A 15,565-nucleotide genomic window follows, 5' to 3' on the forward strand; every position below is an offset into this window, starting at 1 on the left:
ATCATGGTGCCTTCTATGGTCTCATGGAGAGGTAAATGTTTCCCATATTTTCGGTTCAAATGTCTGCTCTTCTAAGAACCAACCAGAATTACAAGCTCTCGAAATATCTCAGTGTCATCTGACAAACTCTACTTAAGCCAACGGGAGCAGCCGGTATCAGATAATGGCCTCTCTGGCCCCTCCTCGGCCCTCCTTGACTTCTGCTGTGCCGGCCCCCGAATGCGCAACCCCACTACGAGGACTATGGCAGGTGCCTTGCCTTGTCCTAGAACGGATAATTGATTGAAGAATCACTCGCCATTTGTCATATGAGCTACAGCCTGTACCTGGCGGCTTGTGTTGGTTTGATCTAATTTGCAGGAGAGGAAGACCTGTTGGTGTCCACAAGACAATTCATATGGAATGATGTCAAGTGCAATATGCAACATCTAAGCTCTATTTGGGAATGGGCATGGTTGATTTGATCAAGGTTCGACGGCCGAGGGACCCTCCGTGTTCGCCATTGGCGTGCGCAGGAGGATCACCAGGCGCAGCCCACTGGCCTCCACCTTCTGGTGACCCACCTAACCGCCAAACAGTGTCTTTTGTTGGTGCGAGATGATGTACGAGCCAAGGATTTTTGGCACATGCCTCTTGTTTACACCCTGCAATGAAGCGGGAAAACACCCTGCGAGTGATGACTATTCCATTAGGTGCATAGGGCGTTGACACTCCATTTCTTACAGCACCTGTGGAAAGACCGGTCCATAGTCTTTGTACAGACTGTGCTGTAACTCGGCGCAGTCATGCTTCCTGGGTACCAGCACGAGTTCCTATAAAGCCGGTTCAAGCTCTCCTTCTTTTCTCCATCAGATAGTACAATTCCATCTCTACGACCGTGCCCAAGCCTAAGCCCAAGCTCAAGTCCACTTTTTGCCTTTCTCATAAGTCTATTTCACGAGACACTCTTCCTCATTGAAATCAAAATGTGCTCGGTCTACATCTTTCTCTACGACTGCGGCTGCTGCCTTAAAGAAGGAGGAGAGGTACCATGTGCCAAAAAGGGCACCCCATTGTGCCATTGCATCAAGGAGCACTTCCGCCGCCGACACGGCTACAACTGCTCTAAGCATGGTGGCTAGAAATTCTAACAAGGTTAGTGGGGTTATAGTTCGCTACTATCAGCTTGGACCGAACAAGCTTCTGCTCACACGACGATTACTAGCGAGCGAAACGATCACACGAATTCCGAAGCCTCTCAGACATTACCACTCAACGTCGACTTGGTATGATCATCAAGACAGCGCCCTTCTCCCTGGTACACAAAAATGAGGCAGACAATGAATATTTGTTACTTTTATTCTTTGCATGGATTCGGAGGCGGTCCCACGGGCTTTTGTTTCTCTGCTGCTCAACTTTGTCTTTATAGCCCACATGTTGAAATCTCGGGGTGGTCTTTTTTTATCCTTTTTAAGCTCTTCCATTCGATGCTTTTCTGAATCATTCTTTATGGCTTGGCTCTCCAGATGTGCCGCGGAGATCTGTCAGATCTGCTTCTCGACTCGGAATTAGCTTGTTATTTTTTTTCTTTTATTTACCAATCTTCTTGTCTTTCAAATTTGTGAACCTGTGGTCTTTAGTATCTTCATTCCAAATTTTGAATATATTCCATTTGCTACTTTGATGCAAAGAACACAACCTACCTAAAAAGTTTCAAAGTTGCTAACAATCTAACACGAGGCGAAGCGAACTCAGCGCTAAATAAACTTGAACGCAACACTCGATGACGAGTACGCCTGTGCGGATCCGCTCTGGAACCCTTCTATGGGGATCTACTAGTAGACTATGGTTGATTTGGAATTATATCTAGCCAAGGCCCTAGAAGCGCACTTAGATCCTTTTCGCTTATCATGGCTTTAGGTGGAGAAGTTACAACAAGTTAGGATTTGCCGCCCCGTAAGACTTTTTCACAATCACGCGAGTGGTGATTAGCGCAATTCATATTGATGAGATAATGATCTTAAATCTCTGGCGAGGGAGGGTTAAGAACCAGACATTTGAAGATGCCCATACTCTCGACAATACGACACGCAAACCGAGCCTATACATTTTGAAGCTAGCCTTCAAATAGGAAATCAACATGTATCAGATATAGAATAACTACAAAAATGATGATTGACATTGTGCTGTGCGTGTTGGAATCCTTTTCATGCAGGTTTGGTTGCCAGCACCGGCGATGATCTGCAGTCGCCCCGCCACATCAAAGACAACATGGAACCCTTTTGGGTTTCGGTAGTCGAGTAGCTCCGCATTTGCGTCTAAGGGATTGGCGGTGCGCGGTTCTCTCAAAAGACAACAGAAAGAATCCAACACTCTCTTAGGATCGTCAGACGAGAGTATGCGAATTAGTTGAGTACGGTGACAAAAATCAAAGTACGGATATCTCCGACCATCAAGGTCGACACGACAGCCTTGCGATGCCTCAATCAGGAAAATGCAGAGCTTTACATGCCCGCCAAAGCGCCTTAAAGAGCGGGAAAAAATATTGTGTGGAGGGGAACCACTTGGTCATTGGTTCTTTTTCTGGGCCACAATCATACTAGAGACCCTTGAATCAACGAATTACCCGGGCTTTATAACCGCGGAGTATGATTTCCAGGGTTAGTTATAGGTTCTTATCCGCGAACAGATCCTCATGGGTTGCATTGCTCTAGGGTAGGCCCCGCAGGCGGTTCGTATCATCTGATCGTGGGGTGAGAAACAAGTGACCAGCTACTCCGTACTTGCCAGCCTTTTCTGGAGAGATAGCGGTCTGTAGGCACCCCATGTATTAATCATTCGAGACAGGTAAACTCAACCATGAAAGCACTTGCCCCCATTAACTAGCATGTTCATGGATCTGGGGTTTGACTGAGCACTAATTGGGGAGACCGCAATGACGGGGGTCCATGAATTGGTCCGGGGATCCTTGGGGACCATAGCTTTACGCGAGGGCCCGTTGTGGTAGGGGTGGGTTGGATAATTGTGGCAAAGGGATCTGAAATCCAGGCGCCATGTTGGGCCATTCGAGGACCGAGGGCGATTGGCCCGGGGAGCAGAATCTGAGATATCACTTGCAATTTCCTAAACTTTTAGGGGCTAGAAATGTGCGTCCCTGTGTGATTCGGTAGACCAACACTAGCGTCCATGGCCGAGCGATCACTATAATCGGGTCTGGTAGCGTTAGGCGATCCGCCACGCTCGCGGGGATGCCAGAATTGAATGGTGAAAGTCATTGTCGGTTATTGGCAATGAAGATACGATGAAGTCCCTGAGCAAGGATCATGGTGGGAAACGAAGCTGCAATCCTTCTGTCAATGATCTGACTGGAAAGTTCCACAGGAACAACCAGAGTGATCTTCAAGTCCAGTTCAATGCGTTGCATAAGTGGAATGGCCCCGATTGAGCGCCGATCTTATCTCTATATCACGTGACACACATCAGCGATCCAACTGGACCTTAGGGTAATCGCCTTGACAAATAATCCCACCCGTGACCGTGACTATCACCGCGTCAGGCTTTCGCATTTCATGAGCCCGTGGTTGTCGCGTCGCATATGTGATGTCCATCGAAGTCGATTGGGCAACCGCCACCTCCGGCCCAGATGGAGAGGCTCTGGCAGAACGCATCCGCTCATTCGTGCACGACAAGTTCCAGCAGGTAGCTCTACCGCGCTTTATTCGCTCCGTGCAGGTCCATGCTTTTGAGTTTGGAACAATTGCCCCGGATCTCGAGATCAAGGACTTTTGCGAGCCATTTTCGGATTTTTATGAGGAGGATGACGATGACGACACTTCAACTACCTCCGAGGAGCTCGTTGACGAGCATGGCCACCCGTGGTCTGGACAACATTCGGAGCTACACGAGTCGCCCTACGAAGAGGAACTGCTTGGACACAGCCCCGGCAACTTCAGTCACCACCCGTACCCAGGGGAGGGATATCAGCCTTCTGCCCTTCGATCCCCGCTGCCCATGGGAGACCACTTGAATCCGCATTTCCTTCCTCGGGCAGGTACCCCCGGTATCCGGGGGGCACATCGACTCTTCGGTTACCATCTCATGTCACTGGGCGGTTTATCAGGAACACAAACTCCCCTGGCAGCGGTAGCAGGTGGTACGTCTTTCGCGAGTGGATGGTCGGATTCCGGCCTGGCACATGGCAGACCGCGCCTGCAACGCCCTTCTACACAACTACACCATCGCATGGATGCCGACATAGATACGACCAATTCTGCCTCACGACCTTCAACCGCAAATACACACCCTTCCCACCCTTCGATTGGACATACTGGTAGTAGCGGGTCGAGGAATAGTACCGATCCCGCCGATATACCCCAACCTTCAATAGAACCCGCTATCGACCCCTCCGCCCCGCTTCCACCGCGAATGCGCGAGCGCCGACCGGAAGACTTTCAGATCCTCTGTCATGCTAGATATGCGGGCGACGTTCGCATGTCTCTGACCGCCGAAATTCTGCTAGACTATCCGATGCCTAGCTTCGTGGGTCTTCCTCTGAAACTTAATGTCACCGGCATCACCTTTGACGGGGTTGCGGTTGTTGCATATATTCGAAAGCGTGTGCATTTCTGCTTCCTCTCTCCTGAAGACGCAGACGCTCTTCTCGGTTCTGAGCAGGAGGCCGGGCAGGGAAACCAGAATACTAGCGAGGATGGGCGGCCCCGGTCTGGAGACCAAAAACGTCAAGGAGGCTTGTTGCAGGAGATCCGAGTCGATAGTGAGATTGGCCGAAAGGAAGATGGCAAACAAGTCTTGAAGAATGTTGGCAAGGTGGAACGATTTGTTCTCGCGCAGGTACGCCGGATTTTCGAGGAAGAATTAGTATATCCTAGTTTTTGGACGTTCCTTGTTTAAGGGCCTTGTTGGACCTTGCACCAGCTTCACTGGTAATATCTCTCTTGGCAAAGTCAGTTACATGTGTACATTTATGACAGCTTAATGATTGTGAAATAAAAGGATGATTTTATGACCCTAGAAACTATCTTCAGATACAAGATATTCTTGTTCAAGACTGTAAAAAAAGGACCTTCGCGAATAGGATAGAGGGTGCTTTCAAAGCTCTCCAATTTATTGCTCCTGTTTCAGAATCAAAAGGCTGCTGATGAGATTGGAGGGGATGAAGCAATGGCCAAGCTATCTTGGTGGAGGTAATTCAACCCCCAGACTCATCTCGGGGCCACAAACGCAAGGGTGTGGGGAATTCTATGAACAGTTCTCGAATACGTGTAGCCCATAATGTGTCAGGTATCATTCAATCATGATAACAGACTCAGGACTCTTCCATGCCGATGACGAAGAAGTGATATGACAAGATCAAGGCGCGGGAAGTGTGAAGTTGCTATTCAGAACGTGATTGGGAGTCCTTTACAGGTCCTTCTTGACGTTCTTGTCCCCCTTTTCGTTGGAAACCTCATCTCCAAGCTTGTGGTACTCGCGGGTGAGACCTTCGCATTGCTTCTTGAGAGTCTCAATGTCACGATCCTTGGCCTCAAGCTCCTTCTTCAGAGCGCCAATCTCACCGACAGAGCCGGCCTCGGCAATACGAGCAGAGTCCTTACCACCGGCCTTCTTGTCGCCTTCGAGCAGCTTGACACGGTCCTCGAGACGGAGAACCTCGAGGATCATGATGTAGGTGCGGTTCAAGATCAAGGAGAGGAAGAGAGTGAAACCACAAAGGTACATGTTGCGCTGCGAGTAGAACTTGCGTGCTTGCACCTCCATACGGTCGGTTCCCAGGTGAGCAGCTCTGCGATGACGGTTGTGGGTTAGTTTTGATTAATTGATTGAATTATACGAGAAGGAAGCTTACCCAACACCGGCGCCATCCTTGGAGAAGGCAGCCAGTTCTTGCTGAACGCGATACACACGGTTAACACTGTCAAGGAAGAGGATCAGGATAAAGATAAAGGTAATCTGTGTGATGTTAGTTCGGCTCAGCATGTTATCCAGGCAATGAAACACTACCTTTAGGCCATATTGCAGCTTGGCAATGATAGGACTCTCCGAGATGAAGGCGAAAAGCTTGCGCTTGATGGTGAACGGAAGAGGGACAATGAGGGCCAGGAAAACGGCCATCTCAAACACCAGAAGTAAGAAAACCTATATCGCGCACACATATTGTCAGTCCATAGTCTACACGTGAAGATTTGTGAAATGATGCTTGGCTGGAATCGTGGGAGCTGGCCACTGCCAGTCAGGCTGCAACCTCATCCGACTCGACCGGCCGTTGAAGCGAACTGGGATCAAAGACGGGGATTCTTATGTGAAACGTACAAGGCTGTAGTAGAGAGTCATTTTGGCGATATTTCTCAGTAGAGGACCGCGTGTGATGAATTATTCGTGTCGGTCAAAAGGGGGGTGGGGTGCGGTTGGAGAGCCTCGGTGGCAGCTAGCTTGAGCGTAAACAAATTCCAGTGAGGGAAAGTGGGCCGAGGTGCAGGTTCAAGAGATATAAAACCTCGCAAACAAGTAGTAGCAGACGTGGTCAGAATGAGGCGTGGGGAGGAATTGGACAGTAGTATCCTGGTGCCTGGCCAAGTTTTGAGATGTTTTAATGGGGGAGGTTTCCTGCCTAGAGCGAATACGTCATGGAGTAGCTTCCACGTGACCTATATCCGGAGCTGTCACTTAACTAGTCAATTAACTGATGTGTTCATGCCTCAGGCACTAACTAATATTCTCACCGTTGACAAATTTTTTCATAAGAACTAGTAGTACCAGACTCCCAGGCACTTAGATGGGGAGATATCTTTCCCTTACATCATGACTTTGGAATACATCATGTACTAGCAAGTAGTAGGAGAAGGTTACGGCTGTAGTAGTACTGCTGAAATGAAGTACTGTTATTTTCATGAAATTGCTTTGAACAGAGTACCTAGTAATTTTGCAAGGTTGTGCCCAAGTGTGTAGTGCAGGTGCCCCCTTCTAAAGAAGGTTGTAGGTAGCATATTTTCGGTATTGACATCTAGCCTTCTGCTTGCTCGTAGGAATTGGACTTGTGCTTGGGGTCAAACTTGAAGTCTTTGTGAGCAGGACCAAGGAACATCTCGCTATAGTCAAAGTAGTTAGTTCACATCACTTTTAACAAGAAGATAAACTTACGTGATCTTGATCCAATCCCTGTAGTTATCGCTGGCCATCAGAGTCTCCAATTCATTACGGCCACGGTAAGCAGGGGGTCTTTGGTTAATTTTGGGAGGAAGATGCTCCAGTAATCCAATAGGGACGTAGCGATAGGCAAAGCTGAGCCATTCAAGCAGGAAGCGGCGAGTAGTACCGACACCGTGCTCATCAGATCCCCATGCCTCGAGACCGTACTTGGCAAACTTCTCGATGTAGCTCAGACGTTCCGATGCAGACTTGTCCAAGTACTGGCCAGACTGAATTTCTTCGAAGAGCCACGGCTTGATGAGTGCACCACGTGCAACCATAACTGAGTCAACACCGCCATTGTTGATGTGATCGTCATAGTCGATATGCGAGAAGCAGTCACCATTTCCGAGGAAATAGGTTCTACCCCCATTAGGCTGGAAGCGCGCATCAGGCTCGCGAATAGTGTCAGTGATCTCGTCCTTCGTCTCGTTAAGCCGCTTGATAAGCGCCGCAGTGTCAGCAATATAACCCCAGTCAGCCTGGCGAGTATATCGCTGCTGTCTGCTTCGGCCGTGCAGCGTGATAGCGGCAGCACCGGGAGGACCGAGGTTTAGGACATTGGATTCGTGGCCACCAAGCACCATACGCTCAACAAGCTTTTGAGCAGTAGGGTAGTTATCCCGAGTTCCCATGCGGATTTTAACCGTGATAGGAATCTCCTGAGAAACTGCATTCATACCACGAATCATCTTCTCCAATTTCGAGTGGTGGTCCAGAAGGGCAGATCCAGCGCCGTCACGGAACACGAGTTCAATAGGACAACCGCAGTTGAGATCAATCACACGCAGGTTGGGGGTAAATTTGGAAAGAACTTCAGTAGCCTTGAGCGCTTGCCAGGGCTTGTTGGCTGTAATCTGAGCACCGAACTTGAAATCTTTGGAGTTGTCGTAGCCTTGAACGATATTGTCTCCTGGGATAACGCTGGGCGGGAGCATTTCTGTCTCGTGGGCCTTGAGCAAAGTCCACTCTGATTTGTTGCCCTGGATAAGTGGCATGCTCATCGCCATCTCAGAGTAGGTGAATTGGGCGCCCAGATCGGTACAGAGTCGTCGGAAAGGCATATTGCCCTGTGTGGTCAAAGGTGCCAATGTTGGGGTTTCAGGGCCAAAGTAGATGCGTCGCTTCTCAGACGGCATGAATGGGGGCTCGGTATATAGAGCGCGATTGTCTTCCAGTTCATCCTTGGTCTGCGCGGCATTCTCAGCTTCGGCGATCTCATTCTTCTTCTTTCCATGAATGTTCTTTTCCAACTCCTGTGATGTTATATTGAGCCATTCGTTGTACTGGTTGGCACGAGGAGTTGTCTCCTTTTTCCGCGCAAGAGCGACTTTGTCCGCTGCGGGAATGATGTTGGTCATGCCATCGGCATTCGCGAATGGCACCTTGGGCTGGGCTTTCTGCTTGCGCTCTTCATCCTCCAACAGAATCAGTTCTTTCCGGCCGTCCTCTGTTTCCCTCTCAGTTGAGTGGGTGCCGACCAGGCGGCATTTCCAGCCAGCCGAGCATGTTCCACGAGCGTCCCAGACGGGACAAAGCCCGTTGAAGGAGCCGAGATCTTCTCTCTTGTACTCCTTCAGATAAAGCCGGAGATCGTGCTCAAAGCGGCACTTCTCACCAAACTGGCACTCCTTGGGGGAGAATTCGGGGCTGAACATCACGGAAATACAGAGTCCCTTCTCGTCTTTGGACGAACCGAAACTGCGGTTCGTATTTTGGCCTGTGGGCTTCTTCTTCTTCTTTCCCTTCTTCTCATCGTCTCGTTCGGCATGAGAGCCAGCTTCGGCAGCGTCATCGGTATCTGCGGGCTCCGGCGCAAACCTAGTCTTGGAAATGCGGTATCTATGGCGAGGTATATGTAAGCCTGCCAATTCATAGGAAGTCATGATGAGCAATTATCATACTCAGCCTTTATGGGGGCAATGCCTCTATCACGCTCTGAGATAACCACCTGCTCATCATTATCCGATGGCGTGCCCACTCGTGCCTTCTTGGAAGGGGGCTGTTCAGTATTTTCAGCAGCGGAGTCGCCATTGTCGGCCTCGCGCTTGGTGACATCCATCTCTGAGGGCGGTTGACCTTCCACTTGGTCTATGTCGGGCATTGTGATCGACTGGTCGTTAAAGAGATAGAAATGTGAATTATGCGCCGTGTCGCGCCGTGGAAAAACTCACAATCACTTCAACAACTGTGCTTGCGAAATATATCGAATTCTCCAAAAATTCGCAGTTCGCACCTGGTGGCGGAGAAATTTGCACAGTTTGCATTCAGCCATTGAAACACGCACCTATCATAGGTCAGAAGCTTGAATGTGGGTCAGTGCCTTTTTACCCATGAAAAAGAGGTAAGTACATATGCATGTACATACATTTCATTAGTAGTACATTCATATGACAACATGTCGAGAATTTTAATAGTATGCAAAATTTATAGATAGATAGATTTCATCCGGCAGCTTCCAAATATAGAATAATATGAGCTAACTTGGATGGTCATACGACCGTCAGGTAAACTCCCATAGAGACAAGAATCGAATCTAGGTGATATCTAGATCTTTCGACTAGGAGTAGGGCTGTCGAAGTGTCTTGGAATCGGTTCTGCCTAGTCAAATCATCCGTAGTGCTGCAGATCGAGTGACATGACCTGAGTCAATCATAACTTGTTACGCCACACTTGTGGGACGTAAGGTGTGGCGTTGAGGCAGTGCAACCGCGGAGAAATGTGGCGGTGCAATATCTAAGCGCCCAGACCGGGTTCATAAGAGTGCCCCTCCCTACGCTTGGCCAGGGCCTAAGAGAATATTCTTTCCTCTTCATTGTCTTCCGGTCGAGGTATACTGTCTTGCCACACTTATTCCGGCTTCTCGTTCTCGTGTGGCTTTGTTTCACGAATCTTCCACACGACGTCATACCTTATCCGTGCGTTATCAGCACCCACATCAACATTCCAAGGTTACCCTCAGGCACCTTGAGGTCCCTAAAGAAGGTGGGCTCAGTTAGAACAAACTTCGATTTCTCTGCTTGTGCAAGAAAACAATCAACAAATATGGCAAGCACGACACACGACCCTCGACTACTCTACAGTGTCAACAACATTCGCGCATTTCATATCCAAGATGGCGAGGAGCAAGAGTTGACGCCGTCGGGCCCGCAAACGCTCTCTTTGCTCATGGTTCCTACGGCCACATCAGCGCCCACACCACCATATGCAGCAGGTGCAGGTACACAGACGCCGGAGGAAGATTTCTACCTTCACCTATACCTTCCACCCGAGCTCGACCTTGCGCTACCCGCCACCACACAGATCTTCCACCAGCCGCCCGATAGCTACTTGATACCCCGCTGGGACATGGCCCCTGAAGTGGGCGCCTTCATTCGGATTCAGTTTCCTGGTATTGGAAAAGGCTCGAATCATGTTACACAAGATGACATCGATACATTTGAAACTATTCTTGCGCAGTGCACTGCCTTCCACGATCATTCTACTCCCACCACCGGCGGCAAGTCCGATAGCTACGCGGCATACAATCCAGCCAACTTTGCTCCCGGCGAAGGATATATCTCTTCGCCTGCTGCGGACAAAAAAGGTGATCGCTCGTCGCATGGCAAGATTGTACTCGTGGATGAAGAGGACGGCAATGTTGTCGGCGAACTAGGAGATGGATACAATGTGGTTGAAGACCCGGACGTCAAACCCGGATCCAAACGTAAGTGAACTCCAATTATGTTGATATTTGACCAGCGAGTAACGGCTTTCTCTGTCCATAGGCCCTGTTGGAATCGAACTTCCCGGCGAAGGGGAAGGCAATCGCGTCAGTGTGAGTAATGTCTCCGAGGAATACCTGGCGATGTCCCGACACCCGGCGTATCAAAATTCGACAATCGTGCAAACCTCCGCCACGGCATCGCGTTTGGTGGTCATGGGATCGACGTATCTGGCCAACGCCCTTACGAGCGGCGCAGAGACATTCACCAAGAAGGTGAAGCCCAATCAAAAGCCAGTGACGTTCTCCGAAGCAACTCACGCCCGCGTTCGCAAGGTTGGCACTTTTTCCAACGGCGCGGCAGACATTTCGTCCCGTACGATAGGGCAGGTGGAAAAGGTTGCACAGAACTTGGGCGCATCTTTTGCGCGCAAGGATGCTGCGAGGCCAAGGAAATTTGATAAGAGCAACCCACCGCCTGATTACAAGCCAGGAGTGCTGAACAAATCCATGATTGCGTTCTCCACCCTGGCTGATGGAATTCAGGAAGGGGCAAAGAATATGCTTCTTACCGGCTCACAGGCAGCCAGCACGATGATCGGTCATAAGTACGGCAATGAGGCGGGCTCCGTGGCAACCAACCTGACAGGTGGCATTAAGAACGTTGGATTGGTATACATTGATGCCACGGGAGTCAGTCGACGTGCACTACTCAAGTCTGTGGCAAAGGGTATGGTGGTTGGGCGCATGCGTGATGGACAACAGGTGGTTGTCGGAGCTGGCGATGGTGGCCAGTTGCCTCATGACGCGCAGGCGGGACCGTCGAATTTGGGGGCGCGAGACCCAGCTGCTCGGCGCCCATCACCGGGCCCGCCGCCTGCATACGATGCATCAGGGACACAATCGCTCGGCGGCACGCCCATGTCAGGGGCCAAGCGGTAAGCTCTCGTTCAATTTGTCGGACAGATTGGAATTGAAAAGGCAGACAAATATCACGAAATGTGAAATATGAAATGGCTCAAGCAGATCTGATTTTTGATCTTTCTTCAACCACTCGGAGTCTGAGGCGTCCTGGTCTGGTGATTGACGAGTGGTTCATCCTTTTTTTTTTTGGTTTTGAATTTGGATTCTGGGCCCAGGGCGATTCGACGAGGTCCGATCTTGTACAAAGATAGTCTATGGCGGACGATAGGAGTCAGGGAGTGTCGAAATTAGAAAGCATCATACCGCCCACGCCGCCTTTTTCTCTCTCTCTGGTTCTCGACTCGCTCACTTACTATCTATCATCTAATCGTCACCAAATTTATTATTTGTTATCTGGTAATATTGAGTATTACTATATCAAAATCTGAGAGCTTTGCGACCGGTGATTCCTGAGATTTTGGGGTTTAAATTAATTTGGTGATTTTGATCATAAAGATATGTACAAATATTCAACACTGAGGGTAGTATTACTACTAGGTAGTGGTTACTACCTACCTAGGTAGGTACGAGCGGGCGATAACTATCCCGCCCGGCCTACACTCAGGCCTACTTTTACATAGGTAGACTAATCAAATACTACTACGATTTACCTGGGCAAGTAATAGTGATGGCTATGCCAAGGTGGTAATTGTATACAAATTGTATGTAATTCGAAGGTTATTGCTAGAAATTAATTTGGATACCCAAGTAGCTTTTGTAATTATATCCAATTTTTACTAGATCACAATGACCATGGCAATTAAAACAGCGATTCGAACGGTGATCTTTTGAAAATTGGATCAAAACTACTTTTTCTGCCAGTCAAATTCTAGATTTCTAATTTCGACACTCCGTGGCCCCTATCGGCTGCCATAGATAGTCTTTTCTAGTGTGTCAATGCGACAAAGTTTCTTGACTGAAGGTTCTACGCTAGCTGGCCTTGCCAGGTTTTGCCAGCACTTACGGAGTACGCTGTACATGCAGATGACTCTGCGATTGATATTCCGTACTCCACAATTTGTAGAAATGCTCCAATTGTCCGAGTCAACGGACATTGGATGAGAATCAAAGTTTCGGCCGGGTGGGACAGTGGTAACATCGGTGATGGGATATTCCCAGGGATAATCACGTAAATCCCGTCCCCGCCAGCTCTCAGGGCCGTGCGTCATCCGTCGCCGACTTTCGCCCATGTCCTTTTCCTCCCACCCCCCCTCCATCGTTGCCGCCGAGTGCGTTCCATTCAATAGGATCTTAGGGGCTTCCAGAGGTGGCAAGCTTGCCAGCGCATCATCCGCTTGACAGTTGGCCGGCCCACTCACACCAATGAGGCTGATCAGAACAGAAGAGCAGGGACACCGCCAAACACCAATCGATCTAATACTCACACCGACATCTCAAGGAAAAGCGTGGATACTGTCTGACCCCTCAAGGGCCTCGATTTTCTATTTCTGATTACGATTCCGACGTAGAGGACAACCGGGAGCACTGCGGTGCCGTTAAGTGGAGTCTAAGTGGAGCGCGACAAGCCCGGTGCGGATACCCCGAAATATCCATGTCAGGAACCAGTCCGAGCCGCGATTTAATAATTGAAATATCATCCTCCATACTCCATACGGAGCAACCGAAGTCGTCATTCAATCTAAAGAGTTCCCGTGGGGAGAACGGAAAGGTTGCAGTAAGGAAACTGGAGTACCGCAGGATCTACTCGATCCGACGCGCATCCGTGGATTCGATGCAGCTGTTAACCATGGACGACGGTGGAATTTCTGCAAGATACGATTCGACTTGGCAGGAGAGTATGGGAGAGCTCGAAGCCAATTGATTGATGTCTAAAGAAGCTCTTGACCTCCCCAACCGTGGTGGCTAGAACTATCTGAATTCTAGAGGAAATGAAAGCGAGACCCTCTTTGTTCTCGAGTTCAATCAACACAAACAACCAAGCTGAAGCTTACTCGAAGAGGCTTCTCTCTCAGCTTTGTTGCTACTAGCAATTTCCGCCCCCAGGACCACCTCTCTTTCACCATTCAGCCACGGGCACCCAATTTACATTGAAGCTCATCTCCGCACCCGTTCCCAACTGGACCAGTAAGCTATCAAGGCCCGATCTGCCCCAGGATAATGCAGAGAGATCTCGATAGATTGTACTTGTTACGGAGTACATAATATCGAATCGAGGTCGATCGCGCTTCTAGGGGCCTAATGACGATCGTCGGTCCTAGCGAGGTGCCCACTTTTCAGCGATGCGAAACAACCGGCGCCGACCCCCTCCTCCCCTTTTTCTTTTGAAACGGGCTCACGCCGTCCTATCCTTTGCTAGCTTACTTTACGGGAATAGTGGCCGTTCTGATGACGAGGGTCTTCGACATTCAGTTGGTCTTTGCGCTATGACTACTCCGTATGTACTCCCATAGACCCTCAGATACCTGCTCAGGCCGTCCGACCTTCCCTTTTGCTCTCCACATGCGAGGATCAGCCCTCGGGCCTCGCACCCGTTTCGTTCTATCACAGGTGCAGCAAGGGGATCCTCAGGGCAGGAAATAGTCGCGCCAATTTGTGGAAGTGTACGGAGTACGGAGTACTAGTATCTCTCTTGCGGCTTACAGAGTGCACTACTGAGTATCCTCGGCTGGAGCTAGCACGGCGTGGTTGAGAAAACATACCTACCTCTCATCAGAGTACGGAGTACGGATACTACCAGTAGGTACTAGTATAATTTAATAGAATATAGTGCTGTAGATAGAGAACTAAGATACTGCATATTGAATACTGAATATCAATAAAGTAAACGTGAACTGGATGGCTGGATAGACCCGCTGGTTCCCCCAGACTAAACGACACTACCCTTGGTAGAGAGAGGTAATCTTACCCTCTCTCTCTTTCCCTCCCTCTCCTCCTCCCCTTTCCCCATCCTCATCCTTTCGTGAGGGCCTGTTTCGACAGCCTCTTCTTTTGTTTCTCTTTCCTTTGTTGTTTTTTTTCTTCTTGGGGATCTCAGGCCTTCGAAACCCCCTTTTTACTCTCCGACCAGTATTTCCCGCCTTCTGGCTCCCCTCGCGCCCCCTGTCCGCGCCCCTCAGCCCTGGCTTCGACCATGTTCAGCGTCGACAATTGAACTCTTGATCGTCTCGCAAAAACCCAATCGCGCCTGAGACATACTCATTCCGCGTTTGTTTCTCTCCCCCGGCTTTTCGGACAACGTGCGACTCCCCCAGGTCGTGGGTCGGAAGAGGGGACTCTACAGAACTGCAGTGCAGGTATCTTCCTCTTCGTTTCCTTTTTGCTTCGTTTCTCTGCCTTGCCGACGCGTTATTCCGTCGGTTAATAGCCGTGATCGAGTTTTCCAGCTATTCTTTGGACCCTATCGTGCGTTTTTTTCTTGTCCGCACACCCCCCAGGCGTGGCATTCCTTTCCCCCCATTCCTCCGATCGAAGCTTCTGTCAGTGCCCACCTTCTTCTCCCCTCCATTCCTGCTTCAAGCGCATGTTTTCTCCTTTGGCCGATTGCCGATAAGAATCGAACGCGGGGATCCTGAGCTAACCTTGCGCGTTTTGACTTACAGTTTGTGAGGCTGAAGTCGACACTCAGTGAGTGCGACCGATCGCCCAACCCTCTCCCTTTCGATTCTCGCCAAACACTCTCGGGAGAGCTAGGTGTTTCCTGCGCGTCAATTGTCCTAATCGCAATTGGCTGCAGGTCCTCCCTGTCGACAAGGG

At 49.7% G+C, this 15,565-nt stretch overlaps 5 protein-coding genes across 5 annotated transcripts; 2 read left to right on the forward strand and 3 right to left on the reverse strand.

The window, feature by feature from the left end:
- Positions 1-929: 929 nt before the first annotated feature.
- N7533_005929 (uncharacterized protein) lies at positions 930-1,112 on the reverse strand (the record flags this gene model as incomplete). Its single annotated transcript, XM_057102579.1, has 1 exon — positions 930-1,112. One exon carries the CDS (start codon positions 1,110-1,112, stop codon positions 930-932), a length of 183 nt encoding a protein of 60 aa, XP_056962209.1.
- Positions 1,113-3,579: 2,467 nt separating this feature from the next.
- mdm12 (ERMES complex subunit MDM12) lies at positions 3,580-4,890 on the forward strand (the record flags this gene model as incomplete). The annotated part of the gene is made up of 1 exon (XM_057102580.1): positions 3,580-4,890. One exon carries the CDS (start codon positions 3,580-3,582, stop codon positions 4,888-4,890), a length of 1,311 nt encoding a protein of 436 aa, XP_056962210.1.
- Positions 4,891-5,400: 510 nt separating this feature from the next.
- Positions 5,401-6,330, reverse strand: N7533_005931 (putative BAP31 domain protein; the record flags this gene model as incomplete). Its single annotated transcript, XM_057102581.1, has 4 exons — positions 5,401-5,782; positions 5,846-5,949; positions 6,001-6,135; positions 6,310-6,330. 4 exons carry the CDS (start codon positions 6,328-6,330, stop codon positions 5,401-5,403), a joined length of 642 nt encoding a protein of 213 aa, XP_056962211.1.
- A 670-nt stretch (positions 6,331-7,000) lies between these two features.
- Positions 7,001-9,289, reverse strand: dus3 (tRNA dihydrouridine synthase DUS3; the record flags this gene model as incomplete). Its single annotated transcript, XM_057102582.1, has 3 exons — positions 7,001-7,085; positions 7,138-9,027; positions 9,090-9,289. 3 exons carry the CDS (start codon positions 9,287-9,289, stop codon positions 7,001-7,003), a joined length of 2,175 nt encoding a protein of 724 aa, XP_056962212.1.
- Positions 9,290-10,230: 941 nt separating this feature from the next.
- Positions 10,231-11,830, forward strand: N7533_005933 (senescence-associated domain-containing protein; the record flags this gene model as incomplete). The annotated part of the gene is made up of 2 exons (XM_057102583.1): positions 10,231-10,891; positions 10,953-11,830. The coding sequence occupies 2 exons, from the start codon at positions 10,231-10,233 to the stop codon at positions 11,828-11,830; spliced, it is 1,539 nt and encodes a 512-aa protein (XP_056962213.1).
- Between the last annotated feature and the right edge of the window lie 3,735 nt (positions 11,831-15,565).

The sequence above is a fragment of the Penicillium manginii genome (assembly GCF_028828005.1).
Source record: "Penicillium manginii strain IBT 31320 chromosome Unknown utg000004l:1.0-7231830.0:1.0-7236170.0, whole genome shotgun sequence".
Taxonomy (NCBI): Eukaryota; Fungi; Ascomycota; class Eurotiomycetes; order Eurotiales; family Aspergillaceae; genus Penicillium; species Penicillium manginii.